General features: G+C 44.3%; 1 protein-coding gene across 1 annotated transcript; it reads right to left on the reverse strand.

Annotated features, from left to right (window-relative positions):
• Positions 1-737: 737 nt before the first annotated feature.
• LOC308127344 (uncharacterized protein) lies at positions 738-9835 on the reverse strand. Its single transcript, XM_080492337.1, has 9 exons — positions 9732-9835; positions 8075-8140; positions 7710-7835; positions 5818-5892; positions 5403-5498; positions 5184-5284; positions 4809-4893; positions 4627-4710; positions 738-2825 (listed from the first exon to the last, which is right to left on the reverse strand). Exons 1-9 carry the CDS (start codon positions 9789-9791, stop codon positions 2703-2705), a joined length of 816 nt encoding a protein of 271 aa, XP_080348463.1. The 5' UTR covers positions 9792-9835; the 3' UTR covers positions 738-2702.
• Positions 9836-10255: the final 420 nt, after the last annotated feature.

Here is a 10255-nt window from a genome sequence, read left to right on the forward strand (position 1 = left end):
GGTAATTTTGGGGTTTGGTTCTTTTAAAAAAAACGTCTCCCCCCCCATTTATGGGGGTTTTAGCCGCTTTTCCAAATGTTTCATTCCAAAGCCTGTTTGAGTCGAGAGTCTTTTTGAAAAGGTCCGACGTCGGGGGAACTGAAGAAGAAAAACCAGAAGTAGAACGAGGCGATCCTCAATGACGTGAGTGAACGCTGGCGGTTTTATGAACGGGGAAAGTAGGTCAAAAGGACCAAACTGGAGAGAAAAAGTAACCGATTACTGAACGGAAGCAGGTGGAGGTGGAGGTGGAGGTGGAGGAGGAGGAGTTGGAGGAGTTGGTGGAGTTGGTGGTGGAGGTCCGCCACAAACTGAAACTGAATCCGGCGGGAAACACGGGATGATAGAGGACACGTCAAAAGTTCTTTTATGAGTCTTCTATTTATACATGAGTATGTGTGTGTATTTTCATTTTATTATTTTTATTTATTTATTTATTTATTTTCTTTATTGTTTTTTTAAATTATTTCTTTTAGGTTGTCGGGCAGTTTTTTTACTTCCCCTTATAATAATTCTATTTCACTCATATGTGTGATTGTATTCTGTTTGGAAATTTTATAAAAAAAAAAGTTTAAAAAGTGACTGAAAATAGAGAAAATAAACAAGATATGATGAAATAAAAGCGGTTTAAAAGACATAATAACTCCTGTTGAGGCAAACCTTTTGCCGGAAGGTGGACACGAGGCGCCAGCCGATGTCGTTGGTGGAACGGGAAGTCATTTTATTGGAGTGCGAGGAACCAAAAATTCCACAAAATAAAGTTCACAGGGGGACACTGGGAAGCAACACCCGGGCGGCCCAGCAGACACCGCCGTCACCAAGTGCAGACAATCACACGCTCGGGCCCAAAGTGAAACGCGTCAGGGCAGCAGTCGCACACAAAGTCGTCTTCGCACGGCGGCGGATGCACGGCGGCGGATGCACGGCGGCGGATGCACGGCGGCGGATGCATGGTGGCGACGCCAAAACCACACGAGCGTCAGAATCTCACAAACAACAACAAACAAAAAGTGCACGACGACTCAAACATCTTGGGCCAGGAAACAAACGGTTGCGTTTCAGTCCTCATTCGGACCAAGTTACATTCAAACTAGCTGTTTCCAAAATAAAGCGCGTCATTAAATCAGCTGATATCAGTTTGTCTTTTCAAAATACAACTTTGCTTTTCAGATTCTGAGTTATTTCGGACAAACACAAAACATAATCATCCTTTTTTACAATAATTTGGGATTTTAATTTATTTATCTGATCACTTTTACGTAAAACAGTAATTTTTTTCAAAACATTTTTAATGTTTTGTTTTGAGGTGGAGCAGTTTCCATCATTTGAAACACACACTGATCAGCTGCTCACGTCAGGTCTATACTGCCATCTTGTGGATGCAGCCCGGAACTGCAAGGGTGTATTTTCTCCCTCACTTCCATCCGGGTCGCCTCTGCCAGCAGCTTCACGTGTTTCTGGCTTTCTTCCTCCAAACAGGAGGTCAGATTTCACGGCCGGAGGCGTTTGCTTCACGCCGGTCGAGACAATAAAGGTCAGAGGCCTGGTTTTGTCTCATGATCCTCCTCTTTTAGAATCGGATTTAAAGGGGAGGACTAACAACATTCCTGTGTTCAAACTGTGGAGATGAAAGACACAAAAGTCCTGAAGTGTCTTTCACAAAGTCTTGGATGAGTCTCGAAGAATTCCTGAAGACGTCTTGAAATCTTGTTGAAGACTTTGAGGAGTCCAGACTAATTCTTATGGAAGTTTTGAAGAATTCTTGAAGAATTCTTTATGAAGTCTTGACAATCTCTTGGAGAAGTTTTGAAGACTTCTTCGTGAATTCTTGAAGAATTCCTGGAGAATTCTTGGAGAATTCTTGGTGAATTCTTGGAGAATTCCTGGTGAATTCTTGGAGAATTCTTGGAGAATTCCTGGTGAATTCTTGGAGAATTCCTGGTGAATTCTTGGAGAATTCCTGGTGAATTCCCATTGAATTTCTGGAGAATTCCTGGAGAATTCTTGAAGAATTCTTGGAGAATTTCTGGTGAATTCCTGGAGAATTCTTGAAGAATTCTTGGAGAATTTCTGGTGAATTCCTGGAGAATTCTTGGTGAATTCTTGGAGAATTCCTGGTGAATTCTTGGAGAATTCCTGGAGAATTCCTGGTGAATTCTTGGAGAATTCCTGGTGAATTCTTGGAGAATTCCTGGTGAATTCCCATTGAATTTCTGGAGAATTCCTGGAGAATTCTTGAAGAATTCTTGGAGAATTTCTGGTGAATTCCTGGAGAATTCTTGAAGAATTCTTGGAGAATTTCTGGTGAATTCCTGGAGAATTCTTGGTGAATTCTTGGAGAATTCCCAGTGAATTTCTGGTGAATTCCTGGAGAATTCTTGAAGAATTCTTGGAGAATTCCTGGAGAATTCTTGGAAAATTCCTGTATTATTCTTGGTGAATTCTTGGTGAATTCTTGGAGAATTCTTGGAGAATTCCTGGAGAATTCTTGGTGAATTCCTGGAGAATTTCTGGAGAGTTCTTGGAGAATTCTTGAAGAAGTCTTGAATAATTTTTTAAAGAATTCTTGAAGAAAACTTGATGAAGACTTTACAATCTCTTGGAGAAGTTTTGAAGACCTCTTGGTGAATTCCTGGAGAATTCCTGGAGAATTCTTGGCGGTCTCAGGTCAGGGTCGGTTTGGGTTGGTACTTCACTCTGTTGAAGTCGTCCACCGTGGTTTCCACCGGCGGCGTCTTCCAGTACTCCTCCAGACCCAGCACCAGGCACAGAGCGATGGCCGCCACCTGAAGCACACGCCACACCTGAACACTCACAGCCTCTGGAACCCGTCAAACCTGATTGTGTCAAACTTCTAAAAGTTTTCTGCACAATTCATGTCGTCTCATGAAACCAGAACTCCTCCAGGAACCTTTTACATGATTCCAGATATTTTCAGAGTAAGACATCTTAATGAGACAATCGGATAGAAAAACGATAAATTTGTCGGTATTCTGCAGTTCCTAAAGATGTTTTCACGCTTTTCAAGATGCTTAAAATACGGTGGCCCAGAAGGGCCAACAATACAACACAGCAACTAAAGCCACAACACAAAAACAAAGAGTCGCAACACAACAACAAAGAGTCGCAACACAACAATAAAAGTCGCAACACAACAACAAAGAGTCGCAACACAACAAAGAGTCGCAACACAACAACAAAAGCCGCAACACAACAACAAAGAGTCGCAACACAACAACAAAGAGTCGCAACACAACAACAAAGAGTCGCAACACAACAATAAAAGTCGCAACACAACAACAAAGAGTCGCAACACAACAACAAAGAGTCGCAACACAACAACAAAGAGTCGCAACACAACAACAAAAGCCGCAACACAACAACAAAGAGTCGCAACACAACAACAAAGAGTCGCAACACAACAACAAAAGCCGCAACACAACAACAAAGAGTCGCAACACAACAACAAAGAGTAGCAACACAACAATAAAAGTCGCAACACAACAATAAAGAGTCGCAACACAACAACAAAAGCCGCAACAAAACAACAAAAGCCGCAACACAACAACAAAGAGTCGCAACACAACAACAAAGAGTCGCAACACAACAACAAAGAGTCACAACACACCAACAAAAGTCGCAACACACCAACAAAATCAACAACACAACAACAAAGTGTCGCAACACAACAACAAAGAGCCGCAACACTCCAACAAAGAGCCGCAACACACCAACAAAATCAACAACACAACAACAAAGAGTCGCAACACAACAACAAAAGCCGCAACACAACGACAAAGAGCCGCAACACAACGACAAAGAGTCGCAACACAACAACAAAAGTCGCAACACAACAACAAAAGCCGCAACACAACAACAAAGAATCGCAACACAACAACAAAGAGTCGCAACACACCAACAAAGGTCGCAACACACCAACAACAGCCACAACACACCAACAAAATAAACAACACAACAACAAAGAGTCGCAACACAACAACAAAGAGTCACAACACAACAACAAAGAGTCGCAACACACCAACAAAATCAACAACACAACAACAAAGAGTCGCAACACAACAACAAAAGTCGCAACACAACAACAAAGAGTCGCAACACAACAACAAAGAGCCGCAACACACCAACAAAGAGCCGCAACACACCAACAAAAGTCGCAACACACCAACAAAATCAACAACACAACAACAAAGAGTCGCAACACAACAACAAAAGCCGCAACACAACAACAAAGAGCCGCAACACACCAACAAAAGTCGCAACACACCAACAAAATCAACAACACAACAACAAAGTGTCGCAACACAACAACAAAGAGTCGCAACACAACAACAAAGAGCCGCAACACAACAACAAAGAGTCGCAACACAACAACAAAGAGCCACAGCGGAAGGAAGCAGCAGTCAGAGAGTTTTTAAGAACTTTCATTGTTGTGTTGTTGCTCCTTGTTGTTGTGTTGTGGCTCTTGTTGGTGTGCTGTGTTGTTGGCCCTTCTGGGCCACCGTATAAAAAGCTTTCTGGGACTTTAAAGAACTTAGAAGACGTTTCAGGCTGGAGCCGTTTGGTCACCGTGATTGTGGCGAAGGCCGAGATGATTCCGATCCTCAGTTTGATGGGGAAACCCAGGTAGCTCTTCAGGATGGGACCGCAGGGCTGCACACAAGAGTACCTCCAAGTGAAAAACGGGTTCCTGAAAGGATTTTAAGAACAAGAATGTTGGGAGACGAGCGTGAGACACGGCCAGCGTTTACCTTGGAGTGGACCCACGACGTCTCCAGTCGCTGCGACGCCGGAGCGGGAAGATCCCCGCCGACCTTCACACACGGACCCTCGGAGCTGCGAGGAGAAACAAACACTTCGCAGAATCTGCAACCGTGGAAACTTCAATTCTCATCTCAACGTATCGGTGTCTTCAAAATATCCACTTCAGGTAGAGCGCAAACCTTCACCAACGCCACATTCGTCACCATGGAAACCAATGGATTATAAGGTTATTTGATCCGCCACACCACTGCCGCCATCATTTGTCTCGGTCCTTTGAATTGCTTCATGTTGTCACCGTTTTACACACATTTGACAAACTTCCGTGAAATTAAACGGCAGAAAAAGGAGGTCGCTGTGGTTACCTGGACTCCGGGTCGGCGGGGGGGACGGGAGGCGTGCAGAAACAAGAAGCAGGAAGTTGGTCGTCCCAGTCTTCGAAACTCCGCAAACCACAGCAGGAGTCCTAGAGAGAAATGTGCTTTAATCGACCGTCTGATAAACAGCTGAAGACCGACGGAAAGTTTGTACGTATAAAACTCTGAAGCAAACCGGAGGCTCGTCGACGAACGCAGAATACTCACGGAGCTCTGGAGTTTGTTCAGTTCGCTCTGGACGTCCCGGTCGGCCCTGTGGAGGGGGGTGACGTTCAGGAACAGCTCGTCCACGGCGCCGTCCATCTGCACGACAACACACAGCAGCACGCCGGGATCAGTCGGTGTAAACAGTGGAGACAGTTTTAGGAGGTGAGTCTCCACAACGTAAACAGATATGGATTAACCCATTCAGGATTTCCCGGGATTCTCAGTCACGTTAGCAGGAGCCGACGAAGAGCACACAACACATAAATCATCAGGTCTGATGAATAAAGAATTAATTTTATTTTGGAATGTAAAACATCTTAAAAAGTAAAAAGGAAGCTAATAGTTGTTTTGTCATTTGATCTCCAGTACGCGTAGTGACCTGCAGGGGCAGCGGTGAGATCGCGATTTACATTACCTGAGCTTGAACCTGAACCAGCGGCGAGGCGACGACCATCAGAGCCACGAACTCCACAAAGATCAGAGTGGAGAACTGGGAGAGACACAAACACTCGCGCTGGTTTACCTTTCGTCAGGATTTTATGAAAACGTTCAAACGACGGAGTGGAGACGCAGAAAATAATACGCTGAACGTCAACAATGGGAGAACATTCTTCTGGACAGACGACCAAGTTGGACTGTTATTACGGTGACAGTCAACTATGAAACTCCCAGGAGAATCTGGACTGGGAGTTATGACACTCTGGAGGAAAACATTGTTATTGTCCATCTACTGAGCATGTGCAGAAGAAGGCGTTTTCAATCTGCTTACACACAGACAGAGCATTTTTTTTAAATAGTTGCGTTTTCCTCCTTTTACACAGAGTTGGAGCATTTTCACAAAGTTCCACTTCTGCAACCATTGTCAAAAAATTGTGTTTTCCCTTGTTTCCATGGAGGCAAATTGTTTTCGAAATATTGCAATTTCCCCCGTTTTCACGGAGACAGAGTATTTTTAAGACTCTGTGTGTCCACACAAAGATGGACTGTTTTTAAAAAGTTGTGTTTAAGTCTGTTTCTATGGAGACAGAGCTTTCTTTTCCCAAAAGTTTCCCCTCAGGAGCTGTTTTCAAAAAGTCCCCCCCCCCCCCCCCCCCCCCCCCCCCATTTCGATGAATACAGCAAATTTTCAAAAAGTTGCAATTACCTGTTTTCACTGAGACTGAGAATTTTTAAAAAGCTCCACTGTGGGAGCCATTTTAAACAAGCTGCACTTTCCTCTCCATGGAAACGGAGCATTTTCAAAAACTTGCGTTTCTTGTTTCCATAGAGACGGAGCGTCTACAAAAAGGTCCACCTTGCTCAAAAAGTTGTGTTTTCAGTGGCTCCGACCACCCTTGTTGTGCCAAAAGACACAGAAAAGTTCAGGTTGGTCAAGGTGTGTTTGGGTTCAGGTTGGTCAAGGTGTTTAGGTTCAGGTTGGTCAAGGTGTTTAAGTTCAGGTTGGTCAAGGTGTTTGGATTCAGGTTGGTCAAGGTGTTCAGGTTCAGGTTGGTCAAGGTGTTCGGGTTCAGGGTGGTCAAGGTGTTCGGATTCCGGTTGGTCGAGGTGTTTAGGTTCAGGTTGGTCAAGGTGTTCAGGTTCAGGTTGGCCAAGGTGTTTGGATTCAGGTTGGTCGAGGTGTTTAGGTTCAGGTTGGTCAAGGTGTTCAGGTTCAGGTTGGTCAAGGTGTTTGGATTCAGGTTGGTCAAGGTGTTCAGGTTCAGGTTGGTCAAGGTGTTCGGGTTCAGGGTGGTCAAGGTGTTCGGATTCAGGTTGGTCGAGGTGTTTAGGTTCAGGTTGGTCAAGGTGTTCGGGTTCAGGTTGGTCAAGGTGTTTGGATTCAGGTTGGTCGAGGTGTTTAGGTTCAGGTTGGTCAAGGTGTTCAGGTTCAGGTTGGTCAAGGTGTTTGGATTCAGGTTGGTCGAGGTGTTTAGGTTCAGGTTGGTCAAGGTGTTCAGGTTCAGGTTGGTCAAGGTGTTTGGATTCAGGTTGGTCAAGGTGTTCGGGTTCAGGGTGGTCAAGGTGTTTGGATTCAGGTTGGTCAAGGTGTTCAGGTTCAGGTTGGTCAAGGTGTTCAGGTTCAGGGTGGTCAACGTGTTCGGATTCAGGTTGGTCGAGGTGTTTAGGTTCAGGTTGGTCAAGGTGTTCAGGTTCAGGTTGGTCAAGGTGTTCAGGTTCAGGTTGGTCAAGGTGTTCGGATTCAGGTTGGTCGAGGTGTTCAGGTTCAGGTTGGTCAAGGTGTTCGGATTCAGGTTGGTCGAGGTGTTCAGGTTCAGGTTGGTCAAGGTGTTCGGATTCAGGTTGGTCGAGGTGTGGATGTCGTCTCACCACCAGCAGCAGAGGCTTGAGGTCCAGCGACGCACCACAGATTCCCAGAACCGAGAGAATGACCGTCAGCGGACCGAAGACCTGCAGAACCAATAGACCATCGCTGCTGGACAGCTGATCGAACAACTGGAAAACACCAGAATCCATCAGTCGGCAGTTTCTCATGAAACAACGACAATACAGGTTCATGAAGGGAACTTTTAAAGACTCGAAGAACGCCGTCACACCGGGATAGTCCGGGATTTGACGTGTACGACGTATTTTTTTGTGACATGAACACATCGAAAATAATTCATTTTTAATAAAATGACCAGAATAAAATCGTAAAAAAGATCATTTTGTCTCATGTGGACGGTTGCATTGACCTCAGCTGCTGGTGTGTTTCCGTCGATCGGGGAGAAGCCGACGCCGATCATCACCACGCCGGACACCTGCAGGCGGCGAGAAGAACAGACGCCGCGTCAGACCAACTGTTTGTCGAGTTTCTCCGAGGAGGAAATGTCTGAGAACCGCATCAGCATTCCTGTGAAAGTGCCGGCCGTAGCCGCCCCCCCCCCCCCTCGGGAGACAGACGGCGTTCCGTCCACATCACCAACATCGTCAAACAGGAAAACACTCATCGTGTCCAGTAAACACAAACTCTCACAGCGAGAGTCACGGTTTGATTTTAAAGCTCGGCACCGTAAACAAACTCAGAACGTGGACGAGAAAATTTAAAAAAAAATTTTTTTAAATGACACAAAACAACAATAAAAATCAAAAATGTAAAACAGGGAATAATGTCAGAAAAAAAAAAAAAACTATCGCGGGTAGTCAGTGGAGAGCATACCTACGCCAAGGCCACGTTTGTCACCATGGAAACCAATAGATTACAAGCTTATTTGATCCGCCACATCACTCCTTCCATCCGTTCTCATGGTCGTTTGATGTTCTTCATGTCGCTCTCTGTTTAACACGGATGTACACACATTTCACGATTTTCGTGCGACCCGCACCCTGACCTTTGACCCCCCCCAACCGTTAACCAGGGTAATGACGTCACCACATCATGTCACATATCAGAGGATAGAGATTTGAAAACTGAACATTTGGGAGTTGGTTTGACGTCAATCGGATTAAAACTGACCGTGTTACGATGAAAATACTTTCTTTTGACCTTTTCGTAAAGACATTGACCTTTGACCCGATCGCTCTCTAAAATTTAAATGAACCATCCTTGCATAGAGACAAATCATCCCTGAAACTTTCATGCAATTCGGGTCAATAGTTTTTGTGAAAAGTCGGTAACATACATACATACATACAAACCAATAAATAAACTTACGTTGAATAAGCAGCAAGATCCAAAGAATGAGACTCAAAAATAAAAATTAAAAATTAAAAAAACAAGGAATTTCTGGCAACGATCAGCTATAAGTATTAAAATTTTTAAATACAAGATCACAATATGAACAATTATTAACAAAATAATGTAGAAAACAAGAAACAAAACAAGCAAAATGACAAAAAATTAAATCAGCAACAATCAGTATAAAATGACACATTTAATAAAAAGATTAAAAAATAAATTAAATTACGCAAAACAACAACAAAAAACTTTCCACAAAGTTACATGAGATAAGCAGCACAATCTAAAGAAATTACTCAAAAATGAGATGAAATTAAAATCTCTACAAAATGACCAAAAATGACCACCAGGTTTAAACAAAATACGAAAAAAACAGGAAATTATGCAAAACGCAAACAAAATTCCATCAATAAACAAACAAACAAACAAAAAACAACAACAATTCACACAGGTGTCAACAAAATAATGTAGGAAACAGGAAATAATACAAATAAATAAACAAATAAAAAGAGCCGAAACAACAAAGATTTAGAAAAGTCATCAGCAAAATGACGGTGAGGTGGAATGAAACTGAGGATGAGTTGAAATGAGAGACGGAGCGTTACTCTCCCTCCATCCTGATCAGCCGACGGAGCGTTACTCGTTACTCTCCCTCCGTCACCACGCTATCTTACCAGCAGCAGCACGGTCACGCAGACCGCCAGTCCTCGCAAGTAGCTCCTGCAGCCAGCCATGAGCGAGAGCCGTCTGATGGAGGGCCTGGCTAAAATAGAAACACAGTAAAGGACCCCCCCCACCTTCCTACCCCACCCCCACCCCCACCCCACCCCACCCTCCCTGCAGTGATGGACGCCGTCTAAAGCATTCGCCTGCAGAACTCAGAACATGACCAAGTTTGGAAGATCAGCTGAGAGCAGTGATGGAGGGGCAGATATGAAGAGGAGGTGGGTCGGGGGGGGTGGGGGGGGCAACAGCAGCTGTGACACTGACAACAGATGAGACTGAGGCCGGGACGTCAACCAATCAGAGCTCAGCGCCGACGAGAATAAACTGAGTGAAACAGGTCTGAAAGAAAAACAACAGCGGATGTGATTCGGAGGGTCGACTGTGTTTTATCCACGAGACAAAGTTTCTGTTGGGAACATCGACACAGATCTAGTCTGCTTCTCGACTCGTTTTAGAGCAATTTAGAAGTTTT

Source organism: Lipophrys pholis (assembly GCF_963383615.2).
Source record: "Lipophrys pholis genome assembly, chromosome: 22".
Lineage (NCBI taxonomy): Eukaryota > Metazoa > Chordata > Actinopteri > Blenniiformes > Blenniidae > Lipophrys > Lipophrys pholis.

Excerpts from the sequence above, each read along its gene's own strand:
- LOC308127344 (XM_080492337.1), bottom strand. The coding sequence starts at position 9,791 with ATGGCTGGCTGCAGGAGCTACTTGCGAGGACTGGCGGTCTGCGTGACC. Across the intron at positions 7,836-8,074 it reads GAAACACACCAGCAGCTGAG|TTGTTCGATCAGCTGTCCAG; the intron begins GTCAATGCAACC and ends GGTGTTTTCCAG. Across the intron at positions 2,826-4,626 it reads CGGCCTTCGCCACAATCACG|GTGGCGGCCATCGCTCTGTG; the intron begins GTGACCAAACGG and ends CGTGTGCTTCAG.